Consider the following 23446-nt stretch of genomic DNA (forward strand, 5'->3'; position numbering starts at 1 on the left):
ATGAAAATAAAATACCATCATAGAACTTAGCAAGGTAAGTTTCTGATTTTTGTCTGTATCTCTTAGCCTTACTATCTATTATATAGTTGTAGGTATAATTCATCAGAGTGCATACAAGTCCGAATAACGTATCAATGATAACATTAAATAATAATTTGATTGACTTTACATTATATTAAACTTATTTTGCATTTAGCTTAGTTCCAAAAAATATCGAAGAAATTGTTTGATACAGTTTTATCCATATATGTGCACAGATACATAATTGCTAACAATTTATATGTAATCTCGTTATAAATCTTCTTGAATTATAGATGAGCAATGTTACACAGATATAGATAAGAAAAAGAATTTTTGGACTAACAAGTAAGAATTTAGCATTTGCATATTTTTAATTCATTCCCCAAAAGGGTCATTGTGAGAAATATTTGGTTGCAAAATATGTAAAGAAACAAAATCAATTAGCAAATACATAGTTACATATTTTTTTTACTCTCTTGTTGTAGATTTAAGAATGGGATCTCTTGAAAAAGGTAAAATCTCTTCATATTCATAATTTAACTTGCTATAATCTGTATAACAGATGTTCCTTTCTTCTCCGGGTGGAGGGGAGGGGGGGGTTTCTTAGTCATCATTATGAAAATATCACACAAAATATAACGGTCTAGTGAATATAGAATTGTTTGTTGATTGTTGCATTTAAGTCAGGGTATGTTCACTTATCCATGGTGTGTTCACTATCCTTCGAAAAAATATTGTACTAACAACTGAGTAAGGCATCAATTCTTATTATATATATTATATGGTACCTAGTGTACTAAAAATTTACTTTTTAAGTTTGAGTGTAAATACTTGTATAGCCCATATGCATTGGAAATAAATGTAAATATGTCGTTAGTTTACTAAATACTATAGATATACAATGCATATAATGCATAAAAATTTAAATACATTTGAATTGTTACATGACTATGTTTTAATCAATTTTCATTAGGCACAAATTATCATTGAACTTTTCCAAAGCTATTTTATGAATATAAATGTTAAATAGTGAAATAAATAAGACAACGTGGTGTATTGCTTCACTCATTGTCCAAGAATTAACGCATCCCCTGAACGGTGTGTTTTATCCACGAAATGTTATGTCTTCTAATATAAACAAAGCAGCACAAAATTGAATACATGCAGAGTACGAGCAATAGAGGTTATTTGATTATATAACAGCAGCTGATATCATTCATTATTTTGTAACATTTAATAATATTGCTGGATTGAATGCTAGCTTTGCAATCATATGTCTATAAACTACAAAGAACAAAAGAAAAAAAATTCCATCTTCAAATAACGTACATTTCATAAAATGCACAATAATTATATTAAAACAATGTTAAAAAAGAATTATGGTTGAAAAAATTACACTATTGAGTGAGTTAAATTGTTGTCTTTGAATAGGTTAGGAAATGTAAATCTCTATTTTTTTGTCCTTTAAAAGCTAAATTTTTTCGAGAGTTCAGCGTTCTGCAACTTTATTATTTTAGCAATGTAGTTAATACAAATAAAATTTTCATATTTGATAATATTACATTTAATTCATTTGCTTTTAAACGGTTAAACACTATTTGCCTTTCAGAATGCTTAGACGCATTGGCTGTCAGAAGATTATTTGTTTTTATGAAAGAAAACCTTGATTTTGAGTCATTGCAAGATGAATTGATTCAGAGAGAATTATTACATGAGAAAGAAAAAGAAGACTATATATATAAAACTAAGAGTAAACATTTTTGGAATGAAAAACTAATCAAACTAATTATCAAAAAAAGAAGATGCAAAGAATTTATTGAATTTATCAACGATATGCCTTGCCTTACACATATTTCTGAAAAAATTGTCGAAATTCAGAAAAACACGGAAAGTTCATCATCAGATCTATCAGGTAATGTATAAAAATAAATACATTTTACTTTTTGTCTTTTTATGCTTCACTAAAGTGCCTTCTTTAAAAGGCTTAGAATATAAATTCAGATTGTTTGATTTTACAGTTGCTGTGCCAATAAGTGATGCATTATTGCAGGAACATTTAGCTATCCTTTACAATGAACTTGAACCTCGTGAAATTGCAGATGAAATGTTTCAGGCTGGTCATATTAACGTCAGTGACCACGATGATGTGACTGAATGTCCCAAGAAGTGGAAACGAATGAAATGTCTTTTGAATATATTAAAAAAGAATAAGTTGTATACACCTTTTGGTTACACATTGTCTTTGAAGTATGTGGAAGTGCTGGACGTATTACAACAGGGCAGAGAAACAACAAGCATCACATGTAAATGATTTTTATTTTTATATTTTTGTAAATGTAAATTAAACATTTAATTGTTTACCTTATATGATTATTAACATTACACTTCTATTAGCCGACCATGCTCAATGCATACAACATAACTTTACTCTCCTCCAAGAGGAACTCCCGGGAACTGATATTGCTACAGTCACTATGGAGCGCATACTCGATGAATCGAATATCAGTGACATAGAGTGTTGTTCTGGTGCAATACGCCAGAAATCCAAGCTGCTTAAAATACTATTGATGAAAGGAAACTCTGCCTGCATGGAACTTTTAAGAGTTGTGGAAGTGGATTTGAAAAGAGAAGATTTGCTACAAACTATGAAAAAACGGAGCGCTAATATAAAAGAGAGAGGTGATCTTTGCTTCATCAGCATCTGTCCATTTGATAAATAATTGTATATGGAATGTGAAATAAATAAAACAAACTTGTTATTAAATTTAAAAACGTGTACACGTATATTATCTTTAAATACACAATCTCAGTTTAATGCAATGCCAACATAGTAATATTTCAATGTAGATTAAATACTTTTAATTTATTGATAAACTATATATGTATCTCCATTAAGATAGCATCAGTTTCTTAAAAATACTTACTGAATATGCTAAGATACACTTGCTTTTTCCTAAACCTGTTCAATTTATTGAATTTAAATCTACCAGTGAAACCATACTAATGTCAACATGTTTTGATTTAAATCTATGTTATTACAATTAAGCCCAAATTGTACTGTGATATTATATAGTACATGTGTTTAATATTTTTTTTTAGGTAAACCTAAGTTGCCTACCAGTCTACAAAGACTGGACATTTCGTGTCTTCAAGAACATAAAAAAGTTTTGCATGATGAACTGGATCCTTTCGATCATAGCGACCTCTTGTTTGAGGAGAGAGCGATAGAAATTATTGCTCATGACCAAATTACAGAAAGTGATTTACGTAATAAACAGATTGAATACCTTTTAAAAACAATAGAGGAAAACAAAAACGATTGTTTTCATTTTTTCTTATACATTCTTCAAAAAGAGGAATACGAATATATTCTTCAGAAGCTGTGCGAGAGGCCGGCCCCAAAAATTGAAAGTTCTGGTATGTTTAATCATATTTAATTATATAAAACAAGTCGTTTTCTTTCCTTTGATGGTTTGTATTGTACAACACGCTTAACCATGTTTTGTTTTGGGTTTTTTAGAGTCAGTTGGAACATTAAACTGGAAATTATCGCACAGTGTAAAAAAAGTACCAGGTAAAACCAATAAATTATCCTAGCTTTTAGACAAAAGAAGATATTATTAACCGTTCAAGGCAGGATATTATTCAACACAAAAGAATGAAGGACCCAATGAGTTTCTTTAAAAATTATATGTTCTACCTTCTGTAAATATTCAACCCCCTTTGGTAGCCCTACCCTACACCCTGAGAATATGATTTATGCACTACCTATTCAACACATGTTTTAGCTCTTTTGACAGAATTCTTTTTTTGGAGGAACCTTTTTTTAGATGTCAACATAAGACTTGCAGATGAAAATTGAAGTAGACCCTTTCACGATAGCTGCAGTACTGCTCTTTTGCAGGACAAAATGAAATTCTTTGGGGAAACATGACGTAACGTCAAGTGTTTCAATTACGTCATTTCATTATCTACCTACTAAAACTTCGGCAAAGTATATCAATTTGCCCTGCAAGAAAGCAGTACCGCAGTTATCGTGAAAGGGTCTATATATAATTTCAGATGCCGTACACAATGAAAATATATCTGTCCGGTTGTCGATAGAGGATTGCAGTAGAGCACATGTAGAAGAAAATTTATTTGAACGTATTCAGTCTCCTGGTTTGGGGATTCTAGAGGAAGCTATTGTTCATGGACAAATGATACCTGGGGATATTTATCGTGGTTCCATAATCCTTCATTTAAGACCAGTAACTGACGAAGCTGCTCAAACATTGCTAAATGCTAAAGACAATAACAAGCTATTGGAAATGATTTTTAGAATCCTCAAAAAGGTTAAAGTTGAAGACATTATTGATGAAGAAGAGCCACTGAAAATCAAGGTGCAAGTTCAGTACGCAAAGTCATCTAAAGAAAGGCAAGGTTTGTGATAAACTCCTTTAGAATTTATTCCAATCGTTCAATATAATGTTATTGGAAACAACGCAATTATAAAAATAACCTCCTTTATTTGATTTTAGATTCCAGTCTTTCAAAGGTTGCCCTAATAAAAAAACGAGTGAAAATTCATAGTAATGTTCTTGTGTCAGAATTAGAGCCAAGGGCTTTGGCATCGCTATTGTCAAAGTCTACAAACTTGCCAGATAATATCATGCTCTCGGTTAATAATGCGCGTAGTTGTAAAGAAAGAGTTGAAAAGATTTTGTCATTGGTTGAAGCTGGAAATGCTGGGGTTGTGGAGGATTTTATGAACGCTCTAAAGGATCTTGGGTATTTTGACATTGTTGAGTTGATTGACCCCTGTGACATCCACAGCAAAGCAGGTAATTGTTTTTAGATCACCTGACCCGAAGGCTCAAGTGGATTTTTCTTATCAAAATTGTCCGGTTTTTTGTTGTTGTTGTCGTCATCGTTGCCGTCGTCCTAAACTTTTCACATTTTCATCTTCTCAAGAACTACCTGGCCAAACTTGGCACAAAGCATCACTAGGCAAGGGGGATTCAGGTTTGTTCAATTAAGGGCCACACCGTCTTAAAAGGGAATATAATTTAGAATTATTGAAAATTGTTGGTATTATTTAAAAAAAATTCTTCTCAAATACGTTTTGATAACAAAAAGAAGCTTAAACTTATATAAAAGCATCCCAGGTAATGTAAAATCAATTTTGTTCAAATCATGGTCCCTAGAGGTAGGGTGGCGTCACAAAGGGGATGTATTTTTACATAGAATTTTAAAGAGAAAATCTTTAAAAATCTTCTCAAAAACTATTCGACCAGAAAAGCTTAGATTATGTAAAAACATCCTCAGGTTGTGTTAATTCAAGTTTATTCAAATTATGCTCCCTGGGATAAGGGTTGGGTTACAATGAGAGGGGGGGGTTCGTGTTTCACAGAAAATAAAAATGGAAAACATTTAAAACCTTCTTCTCAAAAACAATTTGGCCAGAAAAGCTTAACCTTGGGTGGAAGCACCCTCATGTGGTGTAGATTCAAGTTTGTTTAAACCATAATCCTTGGGGTATGGTTAGGCTACAATCAGGGGAGGGGCTTAAATTATTATATACAAAGATAAAGAGAAAGGTTTTTTTTGAAAATCTTCTCGAAAAAGCGGACACATGTGTGAAAGCACAGGTTGTGAAAATAAAAGCTTGATCAAACCATTCCCTGGAAAACAAGTGGGGCCACAAAGAGTGATTTTTATTTAGAAATAGAAAAAAATCTTTTGAAATAGGAAGAGAGAAAAATCTTCTCACAAACACTAAAACACAAAAGGGGCTTAGTATTTACCTTAAAAATATATAGGTAAAACTTGACAGATTGATTTACTTTTTGTACAAGATATACCGTACCTCCTTGTCAAATTATTTTGATTTGATACTGTAATGCTGAATTGATCAGATTAATGGCTATTGTTGCTCAGGTGAGCGTTTGACTGCTAGGCCTATTGTTTATATACTTATTGCATGTACATAAAACCTCGTTTTAAAGACATTACGTATTTTTCCGTGTTTTTAAATAATACTTTTCTGTATTTATTTTGTTAGAAAATATCAGAAAAGTTATAACATATAACTATCAACACATCCTAAATGAAATGCAAATGGCATTAGTTAGAGAAACATTATCAAAGTGTATTGGAGATGTTGATGGTATAAGAGATAAATGTTTGCCGCGAAATGGACAACGCAGACAAAGGATGAGTCAATTTCTTCAGTTTGTTCTACAAGATGACCACAATGTTATTGAATTTGAGAGAGTAATGAAGAAGAATGGTTTAGATTCACTTCTAAAAATAGATGAAAATAGCGAAGAAGATCCAACACCGAACATTGGTAAGACAGAAGTATACTTCACATGTATCACAGCAGGATAGCCTTATTTTGGTTAAATTTGGTAATTTATTGGCTAAAATTTCGTTCTAATTTCATGTATATCAGTTCAACTTTTAACAACGATAACATAAATCCACTCAACATTAAATTTGTACAATTAAAGAGACAGTACGGCGCATCTTATCGAAAAACCGACTTGAAAAACATTTCCGATCGGGTTCGGTATTTTTGTACTACTCATGAATGTATAAACTTTCAGAAATTTACAAAGTTCTCCATGCAATAAATCTAATTATTTCATTAAAATTAATGATTACGTATAACCTATCACATAAATACATCGCAACGTGTTTTGGGTTCAGCCTTCTATACTATTACGCATGCGTATTTACTGTAAACAAAACACATGCAGGGCTCGCGAAGAATCTCCTGGACAGGTTTGTTGATAAAAATATGTCTTTTCTATTTTCTATTTCTATATAAAAGACCAAATTTATTATTTTGTAAGCATGTATTTTTCGTGTTTATAATAGGAGTTGCTACAACCTAAATCTATTTTTATAAATGAGGCCCCTTGAGGGGTTATTTGACATATTTATGTCTATTCATTTTAAAATGAACTTAAATTGGTAAACCATTTATAAATTATCGAGTAAGTAAGGATGTGTTTCATTTAGAGAATCGCTTTAACCTCGTTTTCCATGATGACCGTAGTGGGACGAAGATCTTGTAGTTTTCAGCACGTGTCAATTACTGTCAATCAAAGTCCACGTGGTACAAATAAACGATATAAGATTATTCCGGTTTGTACGACCCTTGAATTTCCGGAAGCTCATAATTACGTTAATTAAGTATGTGAAAGGGATTTTCATGTATTTAAACTATTACAATAAACGTTATTTCTTATTTCCTAACTATACAATAGGTAAATCTGAAGTTATTCACACATGTGTTTTCAGCTGTACTGTCTCTTTAAGATTACGTTTGTAAAATTCAAAACTTCTTTAGTTAATATTTTCTTTAATTTTTCATGTTATCAGCTAAATGATAATTTAAACATCAATTTTTGCTGATGTTCTTTGTTTATAAAATATGTTTTTAAATTTCACTCTGTGAATATTTAAACTTTTATGTTTTAAAGTTTAAGGCACAAAAGAAAGACGTTTCATTAATTTTCCAATGAATTGTGTAAGATAAATGCCTAACAGATTGTGATATTTACAGATGTGACCATTGTTGAGGAGGATCATAACTCATTATCTTCAAAAGAAGTCTTATTTGAGTCCATAATCACCTTGTCTTATACTGGTAAGCTTTATAGACTAGTATTGTAAATGAGCATTCTTACATGTTGTTAACTACATTAATTAAGATGGAAAAACATTTTTAAAAAGTATTCTTATTTTTGAAATAATAGTTCCTTTATTAATTATCTTTCATTTCCTATATTTTATTGATATAGAATGTCTTTCTCCAAACTTATCAACGCTCTATCTAGATGAACTTTAAATAAATAAATCTTTCAATGAGGGATAATAATCAATTTCATTGACACCAGCAACATCAGTTACCCCACCAATCTTGCTCTCTGACGTAGTAATTAAACTACTTTTGGCTTTATTTCAAAATATGATACACGCCCTAGTTTTTATCATTTAAAGTTACTTAGCCAGACACGTTCTCATAAAACGTTTATTCTGTTTATGTTCTTCTTATTTACATTTTAAAAAGCATAAGATTTAGGTTTTAAGGTCACCTGAGTAAACTCAGGTGACGTATTGCTACATGTATTTGTTTTCGTCCGTCGTCGTGCGTCGTCCGTTAACAATTTACATTTTTAACTTCTTCTTAAAAACTACAAGGCTTATTGTTACCATTTTTGGTTTGAGGCATCTCTATTGTAAGAGGAATCTAAATTGTGAAATTTATGGCTCTACCATCCCCGGGGCGCCACATGTGGGGCCAAAAAAACAAAAAAAAGCCAAGCCAAATTTTCAAAAATCTTCTTCTCTACTCTTGGTTTGTGAAATTCATGACCCCTGGGTCAGGGGTTCAGACTCTAAGGTGGGGCCAATATGGCCATAAAGTAAAAATGTATTAAATCTTAGAAAACCTTCTTCTCTACTCCCATATATATTTGTTTAAAACTAAATGCAAGATTATAATGTCCATGAGGCTCTCTACCAAAATTGTGAAATTCATGACCCCTGGGTCAGGAGTTCAGACTCTAGGGTGGGGCCAATATGGCCATACAGTAAAAATGTATTAAATCTTAGAAAATCTTCATCTCTACTCCCATATATATTTGTTAAAAACTAAATGCCTGGTTATAATGTCCTTGAATCCCTCTGCCAAAATTGTAAAAATCTTGACCCTTTTGCTAGGAGTTCAGGCTCTAGGGTGGGGCCAATATGGCAATATTGTAAAAATGTTTGAAATCTTTAAAAATCTTCATCTCTACTCCCACACATGTGGGCAAAAAACTTAATAAATGGTTATGATGTCCACTAACTCCTCTACCTAAATTGTGAAATTCATGGCCCCTGGATCAGGGGTTCAGGACGTGAGGGGGGGGGGGATGTTGCAATATAGTGTTAATGCATATAATGTTTAAAAATTTTCTTTTCTATTCTCACACATCTGTATTAAAAACTGACTTATAATTATGTTACCAGGAAGTCCTCTACTGAAATTTTAATTTTCATGTCCCTTGGAGTATGGGGTTTGACTCTAGGGCAGGGCCAAAATGGATGTATAGGTGTTAATGCATATAATGTTAAAAAATTATTCTTTACTCCCACACACCTGAAAGGAACACTGAATTCATGATTTTGTTTACCAGATCTTGAAGTTTTTCGCGAAAATTATAGGTCATATAGTTCTTTTTGAAAGATTTCAGGCAGGGAGGTGGTCGTTATTACAAATTTATAATTGTTCTACTCCAGAATGAAACCTAATAAATTAATCGAATATATAAGACTCGACAAGTTTGTGTATGGGTTATATGCTACTCAGGTGACCATTAAGGCCTATTGACCTCTTGTATTTAAATATATATTATTTCCACAAAAGATAATGATTTAGGTTTCAATAATCATTATATATATTATTTTGATTGCGAAAAATTCTTAAAAGTTAAAAAAAAGTTACATGAGGTAATCAGATAAAGCAATATATGCAGACGAACATTCAAGGCTTGATATCTCTAACGTACGTCATGTATTTTTCCAGGTTCTATTTATAGTAAAAGTTGGATTTTCAGAAATTCGTCTATTTATAGCTTCTTTTCTAAATATTGCTTCTTTCTCTTTCGTTTTACGTAATATATTTTACCTGATTTGATAGGAAATTGTCATGAAAGAATAACACTACAAAACAGAGCAAGGTAAGTTTTTCAGATCGTAATTATCGTATCGTATATATTTCTTTATTTTCTTAATAATTAGCATTTATTTAAAAGTTTCTCTGAAATAATGCATAAAGTGCAACATTTTATATTGATATTAATTTGATACAGATCTTATGGTGGCATATCTCTGCCCCTTGTGTGCAAGTTATTTTTCTATCAAATATGTCGACATGCAAATTAAATATGTTGACATGCAAGATAATTATGTCGACATGCAACATAACTATGTTGACATGCAAGAAAATTGCAATTAGAAAAGAAATATACAAAATCTCAAAAAATTTCTAATATCGCCCACCTGTGACATCCAAGATGCTAGATGCTACCTTTTTTAATGTCGACATGAAACTTATTTATGTCAACATGCAACTTATTTATGTCGACATGCAACTTATTTAGGTCAACATGCAACTTACTTATGTTGACATGCGAGATAAATATGTTGGCATGCAACTTAGTTATGTTTACATGCAAGATAAATATGTTGACATGCAACTTTCAAGTTGTATGTCAACAGAACTATCTTGCATATCAACATATTTATCTATTCTCTTTTGAGAAGTGGACAGGCATAGCCTACATCCACTTCTCTTCGCAAGCCCTCATGTTTTGATTCTGGAAAACGTGTAAATGTCGGAACCAAAGACGGTTTACACTTCGAGCCATGTTTCGACTCCAGTTTCCCTGAATTTTCGTAACAGACCTATTATTTCTATATTCTAAACATAAATGCATCCATATATCACAAACAAATCACCACTAACCCGCTTTCAAATCATTTTCTTAACTTCTACATTCCGGGTTTAAATTATGAGATCACTCGCTATAGGTGGTTTAAAAAGTAGAAATTTTAGAGTCGGAAAAAACGGAAAATAGTGTTCCGATTGTAGACTTTAGATTAAAGGTATTTTTCTTAAAATTTACAGAGCTATATAGAACGGTTTAACAATTTAACACAAGTTAACAAAATGCATACGATAAAATAAGTAACTTTGTCACATAAAACAATGAAAACTCTTTATTTTAATCTTTCTTGTATGCTATATTAATCAATGTTCGTTTTATTGTTTAAAAATAGATGTAGAACAAAATTTGTCACCATAAAAGATGGTTAAAAAGGGAAGAAATACCTCTTTGTAATTATTTGACTCAGTATTTGTTTGTATGTTGTAAGATTAAGTTGATTCAGTTACGTTTTTTACATTATTGTCTTAAATAGGTTTCCAATTTTATCCGAAACATAAGCATTGCGAAAATGATATGACAGCGGGTTAGTGGTGATTTTTTTGTGATATATGGATGCATTTATGTTTAACATGTAGAAATAATAGGTCTGTTACGAAAATTCAGTGAAACTGGAGTCGAAACATGGCTCGAAGTGTAAACCGTCTTTGGTTCCGACATTTACACGTTTTCCAGAATCAAAACATGAGGGCTTGCGAAGAGAAGTGGATGTAGGCTATGCCTGTCCACTTCTCAAAAGAGAATACATATTTATCTTGTATGTCGACATAATTAGTAGAAAAATAACTTGCACAAAAGGGACAGAGATATGCCACCATAAGATCTAAATAGTAATCTACATTTAATGTCAACCACAAAGTAATCTACTATGAGAAGTAGTGCTCGACAGACAATATACTAATATCAACTCTTTGCCAAAAAATTGAGTTGTTTCCCTCTCCGGGGTAAACCCAAAGATCTAAGGGGTAAATAATCAACATTTCTCCTCTTCCTGCTATTACATATTTTGTCGTCCTGTGATAAAATATCTATGACTTCAATATATTCCTTGAAATGTATAGGTAGATTTTTCCTAGGGCGATCAAAATACAAAACAGAAACATGTTTTAATGTCAAATAAAAACGTTAAAAACTTTCAAACTAAGAACACTTTGAGAAATATATGTTTTTCACCACAAGGGCGACCAAGGGACAATAATTTTGTAAGGTGTGAATTCAATGATGATTATTTATTATGTTGCATAAGTTTATCCCTTTTTTTGGAAAGAAAACTGTTAAACTTTTGTGGTATATTATCAAAAGATCTATTACTGGTATTATTATCATTATTATTATCATAATTAGTGTGATAATAATTATTATCTAATTATTATTAATTATTAAAGCAACACCAACGAAGAGGGTGTGATGGCAGACCATTTATCCAGTGAGCCTTCAAGCTCGATTGACAACATGCCAAGCATCAAGAACAGTCTGAATTCTTTTGAAACACCAAAGCTTGTGGAATTGTACAGACCTCTGGTTGTACGATGTGTTAAGGTCAACGATGTTGTTCATTACCTGGATGACGTCATTTCTACACGTATGTTGTGTCATTTATCAATTATTTTTTACAGCGTTATGTTACTTTATTTTCTATTTAAATAAATGATGATTTTTTAATGTTTTCTGAATAGACAACCACAAAAATATAGAGATTTTACTGAGTTACCGATGTGTTTACTATCTCCAAACTTTTGCATATAAAAACACTCTTTTCAAAAAATAAGGCACCAAGTACCGAATTTTAATTCAAGTAAGGTTTGTTGATACCATAGTTTGGCTATGTCTAATATCAATAAGTATCTGCCTGTCTTTGCTTATCAGCATTTAGAAATGATGTACATATATCTTTAGCAAAACAGAGAAGCTATCAATTGCAGTATATTTAAGATTATGGTATTAATAAAGTAAATGCAATCTGGTGTGTTTAAATGAAGAAGAACGAAAAATATAAACCAAACAAATCTCAATTTTAGCTCACATGAGCTAGAAGCTTCTCTAAGTTTCTCTGATTGGACATTGTTGGGTATCCATCTGTCCGATCATTTTTGTGGTGTATATTCAAGTGTGTTTAAACTGTGACCTCGAGTTTATAAATTAAGACACACGAGGTCTGCAAAGCTTTTATGTGAAATGTAGAAAGACTGTTTTTTTTTAATTTCATATCCTTAAACCTTAGAAAATATTATACAAAATGTTGCTTTCTTATATGATACAGATATAAAGATGAGAGGTGCGATTGAAAAAATAAATAAATAGACATATTTGAAAGGGGGCTAAAGATAAAACTTAACAGCATTTATAGAGGTGAGCAAATTAGTACATATGAAATAAAAAGTTAAATATTAACATAAACATTATTTTACTCTAAAAGGGGATCGCGAGGAAATCGTCGAGATTGGGAACCAAAAAGGCTCAACTGTTGCAATGGATTATCTCTTGTCTGCAATTGATGGAAGTAGTAGCAGTGTCAGGTGGACAAAATTTGTTGATATCTTGAATCGCAAAGGTATGTGTTGTATTTTTACTGAAACATATGAATATAAAGCAACTGATTTGTATATAAAATGTATGGCACAATATATGTTTGTTTATTTTTTAATAATAGGCTACCAGTATGTGGCAAAAGCTTTATGTGGCGAGGAAGTTAACAGTGATGCCTACCGAAGGTATAAAAATCTTCTTGGACCGCTAAAAATGGATTTTGTTGAAAGAGTAAATCCAAACCATTTATTGTGTTTGTTGGAGGGCCAAGAAAAAATAATCGAATGGTCAGATTTCGAACACATCAATGCTGAAATGGGAAACAAGGGTGCTATGGCTGGAATGATAGTTCTTTTGGACAGAATCTGGAGGAAATCCGAGAACTGGTACACTTCATTCTTAAAAGTGTTGTGCCAAAAGGAATACAACGATCTTGTTGAGAAAATCGACCCAGTGTTTGCCTTAGGTAGGTGAAAATTTTCTATCTGACATATACTTTTAACGTTTGAATTCATTGATTGCAAATCAAATTTGAACATTTTAGAATGGAACAAAAGAAAAACATTGGAAAACACACGTGTTCAAGCTGTAACATCAACCAATGTTGTGGGTAATGTAAAACGATTTGATATCATCATGTTATTCATCGTACCTCTCTGCTTAGTGTTGTGAGACAAGATGTACTATATAATAATGATACATTAATTTGCTTTATTCTATCAAATGATGATTAATAACTGAATGATAAATTCTTATTCATTTGACGCTTAATATTCATACTCTGATTTTCAGATGACTTGGTTAAAAGCCATCATCAAAGGTCTTAAAATCATACTTTTCGTCATATTGTAGCAAATTTAATGAAAAAATTTTCAACTTACGGGATTTTTTTCATATGTATGATATTATTATCCTGTGTTATCCATACATTTGCCCGTCTGCTTCATACTTGTGATGTTGTTGATATTGATTTTTGCATCATACTTGGTGTTAAACTCGTGTCAAATTAAGTCGCCGCCTGTGGATTTACTCATTTGTAACCGAAGACAATTTCTTCTTCTATATTCTAAATCTCCGACAATAAAATCAAACCCATTGTCGAATGTTCATACCTAAAATGGTTTGCATACGAAAACAACTCAATTTTATATTGAAACATTCTTTTATATTCGTTTAAAAGATCAACTCACAATAATACACGTGCTTTGATTGTGAATACGACTCGTAATGAGAAAGGTAAAGTTATCTTCTAGTTATTGGCCTCTAGTATCTGGCTACGAGAATAAGAAAAGCCAGCAACTAGTAACATGCTACGAGAGAAGGAAACTTGGCTACTAGTTACTGTCCAAGTGAGATATCATACTTAGGATTTCTATTTGTGTTCCTAATATGTACATTTCACTATAACATCATTTACTCATATTCGTCTCATACTCTCATCGGTAATTGTAGCATTTCGTTTAAAATATCTCTATTTTAGACAATATTGTCCATTTGACACAAGTAGCTGTAATTATAGATTAAAAATATCAACAAATGATATTAATTATGACAATCTATCATGTCATCCTCATGATAATAAAACAAAATTACTCAAATATCTCTCTTAATGTCGTCAGCTACTTGTGCATTTTGTAACAAATATCTTTATTTTTGGCAGTTTTGTCAATATATCTCAAGAAGCTGTATATATAGGTTGAAGATTTATACCATTCATGCTAATATCAACATTCGGTCAAGTCATACACATAATATTACGACACAATTACTCAGATATCTCTCTTTATGTCGTCAGCTACGAATGAATTTAGTTACAAATATCTATTTTTTTGGCGATTTTTTTTTCAATAAATCCCAAGTAGCTGTATATATTGATTAAAGATATATACCAGTATTGCTTATTCCAACATTCACAAGGTCATCCACATGGTATTACGAAACATTTACTCAGATATCTCTCTTTATGTCGTCAGCTACTAGTGCATCAACATATCCCAAGTAGTTGTATATTTAGATTGATGATGTGTAACAGTCTTGCTTATTTCAACATTCACTTAAATAATATTACGACACAACTACTCAGATATCTCTCTTTATCTCGCCAGCTACTAATGCAATTCGTTACAAATATCTCCATTTATAACAGTTTAGTTCATATATCTCAAGTAGCTGCATATATAGATTGAATGTATCTACGTACAAAGGTTGTTAATTTAAACAATCTATAAGGTCACCTTCATGATATTACGACACAATTGCTCAGATATCTCTCTTTATATCGTCAGCCGCTAGTGCAATTTCCTAAAAATATTTTTATTTTTGGAGGTTTTGTCAATATATCTCAAGTAGCTGTATATATGTATATAGATTGATATGATAACTCAATTACACAGATATCTCTTTAAATCTCTTCAGCTACTGGTGCATTTTGTTACAAATATCTTTATTTTTTAGGGTTTTGTCAACAAATCTAAAGTAATTAATGATATGTACCAGTCTTGCTTATTTCAGCATTGTATAAGGTCATCCACATGAGATTGCGACACAACTACTCAGAGATCTCTCTTAATCTCGTCAGCTACTAGTCCATTTCGTTACAAATATCTCCATTTTTTAGAGTTTATTTCATATACCTCCAGTAGCGGTATATATAGATTGAAGATATCCTCAAGTGTGGTCAATTTGAACATTCTATAAGGTCACCTACATGATAATATGACAAATTTACTCAGATATCTTTTTAAATTTCGTCAGCTATTACTTAATTTCGTTACAAATATCATTATTTTTTAAGGGTTTTCTCAACATATCTCGAGTAGCTGTATATATAGATTATATATGTTTACTAGATGGGGATGAAAAGGTTACAAAATTATCAACGCCTGTCCAATGTTCCAATGAGGAAGAATATAAACTCCCCCCACCACTGGATTTAGAAAGTCTTCTTTCTGGAAATTCACAAGCTGATAATCTTAAATCAGTTCAGGGAGACAAGGGTTTTATTCAAGATATCCATGATGTAGAAATTACTAATGCAAAAGCAGTCGTAAAGGCCAAAGACAAAAATGAAGACGAAACCGATTTGAAAAAGAGATACCAAACTGCATCAGCGTTATCGGTGGAAGAAAACAGTGAGTCATAAAGATTATATTTAAAGACGGCTGGATGGTCGTGGCCATTTTTCCTTACTTACTAAAAGTTTATGGCCCAAATTATTATATTTGAAAGTTTAAGGTAGATCTAATGGTTATTTGTTGACCATTCAGCCTCCTTTAAAAATAAAATTGATAATTTCTAATAAACCTATTTTAAATCATTTTGAAAAACTAATTAAAAGGACATGAGTCTGCGGACGACCAGGGGACTAGTTTGGAAACATTCGAGGAAAGGCTGTATCAGAATGAGTTAGCTTTGCCTGCTCAGCGAGGTGAAAATTGTATTATAATAGCACCAACAGGAAGCGGAAAAACGATCGTAGCTGTCAAAATAATCAAGGTTCTTGCTTATATTATTTAGTCATTGAAAAGACAATGGACTGTGGTGTTTTGCATTATCTTTGATTTATTATTTATAATGTGAATAAAAAGCAAATTCGTATAAGTACAAACACATTATGAAATTATTTTAGCACCACCTCGAAGTTAACAGACTTCATGGAGTAAGAAAAGTTGCGTTTGTGGTAGAAAAAAATAATTTAGCCAACCAACAGTCTGAGACTATCAAGCGTTTTGTGGACTGTCGATTGAAAGTTATATCAGGAGACACCATGCGTGATGAGGATTTTACAGAGCTTGCTGTTCTCCTTCCACAGTAGGCTACTCTCTCTCTCTCTCTCTCTCTCTCTCTCTCTCTCTCTCTCTCTCTCTCTCATATATATAAACCTTCATTGCTTGCGAAAAATAACTTGGCAGAGCAATAATTATTTGATTGAAAGAGGTTTTTGCGAAGAGTTCTCATAAGGTCACCACATGTAATTGACATGGGATTTCTACACAAAACATTTTCGAATGAATTTATGTTTGCTTGCAGATTTGATGTTTTTGTCATAACAGCACAGATGTTAGTAAACGCAATGGTTAAAGGAGATTTGCGAATTGAATCATTTTCTCTGATTATCTTGGACGAATGTCATCATTGTCATGGCGGCCATGCCTTCTATAAAACGATGATTCCTTACCATGACAAGAAGCTCGAAGATTCAGAGGAACAGAAAACTCTTCCACAGGTAAGATCTCCTATGCATGACACGTAATGCGTCCTAGCATTGTAATGCACTATCTCTATAAGTCAGATTTGTTGGTAGTAATTTGGTACTTAATATGTAAACGGTGTGACCGTTTGACCGAGCGCAGATTTAACACAGTGCAGATAAAATCTATTTAAAACGCAAAAAGCAGGATCCGCCAACATGGTTGCCTACTCAAATCATTCGTCAAAGTTAAACTAAGCGTCGCGTGCTCAGTCTACATTATGACGTCATATTTCAGACGTAAAACGTTCAAGTTTTGTCTTCGGAAATAGCCGAAGAGAGTTACGTGATTCAGAATTTTTTTAATGTCTTCTTTTATTGTTCATCTATTTAATTCATATGAATGCCAATGTAATAAAATTGAATACTTTATTCAGTATCAAAAAGATCAGTTCCTTGACGTTAAGGGTGTTGTTTACTCAGGGTTTGAGTTCTCGAATTCGGATTGTTATAAAGTTCAATGTCATGAGTAAAATTTGTTCTAAACACAAAAAGTATCTTGAAATGAATTATTATTGACATAACATTCGATATTTCTACTATATTATGGAATTATGCCAAAACAAAAGTAGACTTTTAGCCAAACAGAGGAAATTCGGACTAAATTTTGCAGATTTTGTTTTCTGCTAGAACATTTTTGGAAGTACTCTAATATTAAACGTTAAGGTTTTATATTTTAGTCTATATAATTTTGCATAATTTCTGGTAGTTTTACCTCATTTATTCATTATAATAACCGTATGGCATGAATTTAAAAAATATTGAAATATGCTTAAAAACGAGAAAAGACACCATATCTCAAAATGTTGATCATTGACCTCATATAAATTATATGCCAACAGAATAAGATCAATATAAGTAGGTTAATACTATAAATGTTTTTGTTTTATCAACATTCAATTTTTTGTAAAATTGGGTCAAAAATGGGTAGGAATTTGAAAAGTGATAGAGGAAATTCGGACTGGAATATTTATAAAAATTGTGAAGGAAAACTTAATGCTTTGTATGTATTTAGTGTCACTGCCATTCATAAATTGTATTTCATTTTCAAAAGTGTTGAGCAATTTGTATTATTTTCAGAATTAAGAAAATCTCAATCATAGTGTAAAATTTTAAGTGATTTTCCTTTAATTTTCCAAAAATATACAATGGCCATTAACTCAAAAAGTAGGTCATTGACCTACTTTTTTGAAAATGAAAAATAACACTACAATAAAAGGTCTATAACACACAATAATAGGTTTTTCATTATCATCAGTGGAATTTTTTTTCATTCTGAGTAAACGTCATCCTTAATGTTTTTATTTTCCATCTGATATTTTTATAAGACATACATAGAACAAGTCGTGTTTCTTAATTGAAGCGTTATTGAAACTTATCTGATTTCCTTTTTAATGTCTTTTCATTCAAATTACCTTCTATTGAAACACTGGAACTTATTTAATCGAATTTAGGGGTAATAAACATCGATAAGTGCCAGTCAATCAATGATCGAACTAACTTTTTAAAAACAAAATGGCTGCAAATATGGCGGCGCCCAGGGCTGGAAGAAAATTTTTTTGGCCTTAGTACCCCTGATTCAACTTTCATTTTTCACTGATTTTCTTATATATACGTGTTACCATTAATCCTCGCTTCGCGAGGCGGGCTTCGCCCGCCTCTCGCTGCGCTCGGTATAATTAACCCAACAACAGCTAAAGAATAATATAATCCAAGCTACATGTACACATGCATATTTCTAACCGTTATCAATCATAACCAAGGTGAGCGAGCAGATCCTTAAGCTTTTCGTCTTAATTGATTGTTTAAAAAAAAACATTTGGTGTGATTAGTAACTATCATAAATAAAATCTATCACGAGTATCAATTATTATAACATTTTAATATAACAGATTGTTGGATTAACGGCATCTATTGGAGTGGGAAAGGCTAAATCTCAAACACAAGCCATCAGTCATATAAAATTAATGATGGCTAACCTGGACGCAAACGCATTGGTGTCTGTAAAAGAAAACTTTGCAGAATTAGCGGAGAAAATGAATTCACCAGATCAATGTAAGTTCTTGTGGGATTCTTTATATGCAACAAAAAGCTAGCATTATGGGTTTAAAAAAGACTAACTGGAGTATTATTCCCGCATGACTTAACGAAAAAGTGTTGAAAATAAGCATAGCTTAAACAATTAATGAAAGCTTATCGGTGAACAACGGAAAGTGTTTTATGAGCACATAGCCATTTTCTAAAGTCTAGTTTTAATGTATTCAGACAAATGCTTCAAAAATTACCTTTATATATTGGCAATTAAACACGACTCCACGTAAAAATTAACGAACCTTTTACACAGACAAAAATTATGTACGAAAAACTTACATTTCATTGGATTTTTAATCATGAGTAAATAAGCAATGTCTTTGATTCATCAAACTGGAACTTGGTAAGTGGACTAGATTGGATTGATACCTTTTTTCTTTAGATAATTGTTAATGTTTTTGTACTTTACTTTTAGCTATTTTGAAAATACCAAGTAGAAAGATCGATGACTTTGGAGCACTCATTAAGGAACTAATGCAGAAGACTGAAGATTGCCTGACAGTGGCAAAAGGTTTTTCGACTTGTATCTTGTACTCACACACGCACACAAAACAAATACATAAAAAGCGGTTTAAAGAACTAACATCATTAGACATAATAATTGTTCGACCTGAGAAAATAGATACAATACCATCAAGTTAGATTTAAATGCTCAACAACGCGAACGGTGCATAATGGCATTATAGTAATTAGAATTCGATTACCGAATTAATAAATGTTAAAAAGAAAGAAAACAGACCTGTTTACTTTTTTTTAAGTCCAAACATTACATGTAGCTTTTAATTTAATATACATGTAATAATATATTGTTTATATTAAAAAGAATTAACAACAATGTTTTGAAAGGTTTAGTATTTTGTTATAAGAATGATTACTGTGATAACAAACTAATAAATAATCTGTTTCTGGCTTATCAAAATATTTCCTGTCTATGACTCTTTATTTGCACATTTTTTTGATTTTAGATGAACTAGGTGAAAATATGAATCCTCCCTATTCCAAGGGTAATGAGGAATATACCCAATGGCTAGAGATTACTCTGCTGAAAGCTGTTGCAAAGGTTTCTGATTCCGTCCTTAGTCGATCCTTGTATACAATTAGGAAATATCTTAAGGTAGTTGCATAAGCCTAAAACCTCTCTATCAACCTAATGTATCGTCTAGTAAGCTGGTGTCATTAATAATCATTGCATTTTCTCCATCATTTATCAGACGTATAATGAAGGGTTGATTGTACACTCCTACGCTAGAGCAAGTGATGCTTTCAGCTTCATCGCTCAAAACATTGAGGAACTCCAAAAATCGAGCAAAAAGACTGAGGTAGAAACACAAGCAAATGCTCTTTTTGAAAGTGAGTACCTGAGTGTTTTCCTCATCAACTTATGGTCAAAAGCTATTTTTGTAGTTTGTTTTTTAAATCAATATTTGCTCTTTTGTAGATGCGAGAGGAAATTTAGAAATATGTGCCGTCGACGGTATGAGATGTGAAGAAAACCCACTCCTGCTAAAGCTAAAGGAAATCATTCTTGACACACATCGAGAAGAAACCAATATGAGAGGAATAGTGTTCGTTCGCACACGAGTGGTCGCTGACATCATTGCATCGTGGATGGGAGAGACAGAGGAATTAAAAAATATTAAGGCCAAAAAATACACAGGGGCCCAGGCCCCTGGAGCTGAAGGGGGTAAGGTTGTTTGATTAGACTTTCCGTCTGTTCGCAACTTTAAATTTAGTATATTTTTCTTAATGAAATAACTATAATAAATGCATGTCAATTGACAGGATAAGGTCAGAGGTTAATGACAGTAAATGATAAAAGTTAAAGGAGATCATAGGTCTTCTATGTGACCTTTTCTCTCTGTGTGTTTTGGTTTTTTAGACTTTAGAATCCGATATTTTAGGTGTTTTTGAGTTCACAGTATGAAAGATATCTTTTTAGCGTTCCATTTTGGAAATAAAATTGCTTTTACTTTTAAAGTTTTGTATGCGTCAATTATTAATCTTAACACATTTTTTATTATGATTTTACTGCAGGAATCACCAAAAACAAACAGGAAGAAACGATTAAATTATTCACGAAGGGGGACTATAAAGTAATCGTAGCTACAACCATCGCAGAAGAGGGTTTGGATATCAAAGCATGCAATCTTGTAGTTAAATATGACTACGCTGGGAATCTGATATCACAGATCCAAGCCAAAGGTGCTTACAATAGCGATTTCAATACATAGTATTATGGTGGGCCGAGTGCCCGTATGTCTTCTAATATTACAAAGAATTGGTAAAGCTGACACTTGCACAAACTTAGTCGCAATATGGAACGCCATTTCCTACAGCAGTCAGTTATGTACAATAGACTCATACAATATTCTTTCACTTTTCAAACTTTAAGTCATTTCAGTTTAAAACAGTTTAATACTTTTATGAAGTAAATCAATAATATAAAAATGATATAAATGTATCAATGAATATTGAAGTACAAACTGTTTCTTTCCGTAATGCTTTTATTTTCTTTCATTCTTATTATACTTTGATAAAGGCAGGGGACGGGCAGAACATAGCAGATTCTTTATTCTGGCGTCGGAGGACAAATGTGTTGCAGAGAGAGAATGGATGAATTCTTTAAAAGAACCAATGATGGAAGAGGCAATGGTTTTGGTTCAACAAGAAATCCAGGTCGAGCATGAAAAATATCAAATGGGGAAACGAGAATTGCAACGTTTGGCAAAACGACAACGAGATGCTGCACTCCACAACCAAAGCTCCAGAGAGGCTCTTGAAGGACAATATGTTCTAAAGTAACTATCTTTATATATGTCTCTCTGTCTTTTCTTATTTCTCATATTGACATATTCTTAATTCAAAGAAGTTGTAGCAAAATATACAATTATTATTTTTTATCTAGATATGAATGTACTTAAATGATAAACCATTTAAAGAAAAAAGTGGGTTTTTTATTATGTCATAAGCGTGTAATTTTATAAATGTGCTGCTGACTTTTGCTCTAAGTATACTCCATAAATTTATCCAGTATGCCGCGGCCTTCAAACCATTTTACAATCAATGAACACCAGTATGCTATATTTAGATTATTAATTAATAGTGGTATGAAAATGTTCATGACAATGCCAATTCACAACCAAAGTAAGACAAGGATTATCCCATTTCAAACATTATTTTTACAAACATTAAAATAAAAACTAATGATACAAATGAAATAAATTTTAAGAGAGGATGCATTTACATGCATACAATTGTCTGTAAAAATAAATGATTAAAAGAGTGCACCTAGAACCTGTGTGTATGTAATTCACAATTTTTCTTGCTGAGTGGTGTAGAAAAATTCTACTGTAAATGACATTTGTACCAGTAACGTTCATGTTTTATTTCTCTATTTTTTCAGATGCTTGAAATGTAACGAGTATTTGTGCCTCTCCAGTGAACTGAGGAAAATAAAATCCCAATACGGTTGTATCAGTCAGGATTTTAAAGATCATGTTTTCTGCAAAAAGAGCGACAAAATTACATACGAGGATAAAGATATCAAAGTAGGCGTGGGAAAGATAATGTGCAAAAAATGTCGTGTCAACATTGGAAATATCGCTCTTTATCAAGAAATTTATTTCCCTTTGCCGCATATCAAAGCCATCAAGATAGAAGATGATATGAAAAAGGGCGATCACCTTAAACAGTGGAAAAAGGTTGAAGAAAAGTATTTCACGGTCAGTCCTCTTTCTGATGAGGACTTGGAGAAGATTTCCGAGTCTGGGAAACTTGTGGAAATTGACTGACCAGCCTTTGATCGTTATACCAAAAAGTATGGAACTCTGATGGCTCTAAGCACTTTCTGAGGAAAAGGTTGCCTAAACATGAATAGATGAATGTAAGCTTATTATGTTGCATTATTATATTCATATGGAAGATGTATCTCAAATTTGTGTGTGTCAAATAATAATGCCAAACTGTTGTGCCATGAAATATGTTTGTCAATTGCTTCGTTCAATAATATTAAATTAGAATTAGTGACTTTGTACAACGTTGTGATGACATTAAGAAGATAACGATTGTTGTTTTA

The 23446-nt window shown here is 32.0% G+C and overlaps 1 protein-coding gene across 1 annotated transcript; it reads left to right on the forward strand.

The window, feature by feature from the left end:
* Positions 1-8: 8 nt before the first annotated feature.
* On the forward strand, positions 9-23247 carry LOC128157792 (interferon-induced helicase C domain-containing protein 1-like). Its single transcript, XM_052820416.1, has 29 exons — positions 9-34; positions 315-366; positions 507-533; positions 1631-1933; positions 2040-2324; positions 2416-2700; positions 3121-3438; positions 3542-3595; positions 4084-4443; positions 4542-4844; positions 6065-6352; positions 7577-7660; positions 9698-9737; positions 11891-12087; positions 12922-13056; positions 13156-13497; positions 13576-13641; positions 15881-16162; positions 16369-16526; positions 16660-16841; positions 17061-17256; positions 19173-19335; positions 19787-19882; positions 20337-20485; positions 20583-20721; positions 20810-21055; positions 21406-21573; positions 21911-22169; positions 22775-23247. Exons 3-29 carry the CDS (start codon positions 515-517, stop codon positions 23160-23162), a joined length of 5505 nt encoding a protein of 1834 aa, XP_052676376.1. The 5' UTR covers positions 9-34; positions 315-366; positions 507-514; the 3' UTR covers positions 23163-23247.
* The last annotated feature ends 199 nt before the right edge of the window (positions 23248-23446 follow it).

Source organism: Crassostrea angulata, chromosome 1, assembly GCF_025612915.1.
Source record: "Crassostrea angulata isolate pt1a10 chromosome 1, ASM2561291v2, whole genome shotgun sequence".
In the NCBI taxonomy this organism is placed as follows: domain Eukaryota; kingdom Metazoa; phylum Mollusca; class Bivalvia; order Ostreida; family Ostreidae; genus Magallana; species Magallana angulata.

Excerpts from the sequence above, each read along its gene's own strand:
- LOC128157792 (XM_052820416.1), top strand. Across the intron at positions 9,738-11,890 it reads ACACTACAAAACAGAGCAAG|CAACACCAACGAAGAGGGTG; the intron begins GTAAGTTTTTCA and ends TAATTATTAAAG. Across the intron at positions 16,163-16,368 it reads GTTATCGGTGGAAGAAAACA|GACATGAGTCTGCGGACGAC; the intron begins GTGAGTCATAAA and ends ACTAATTAAAAG.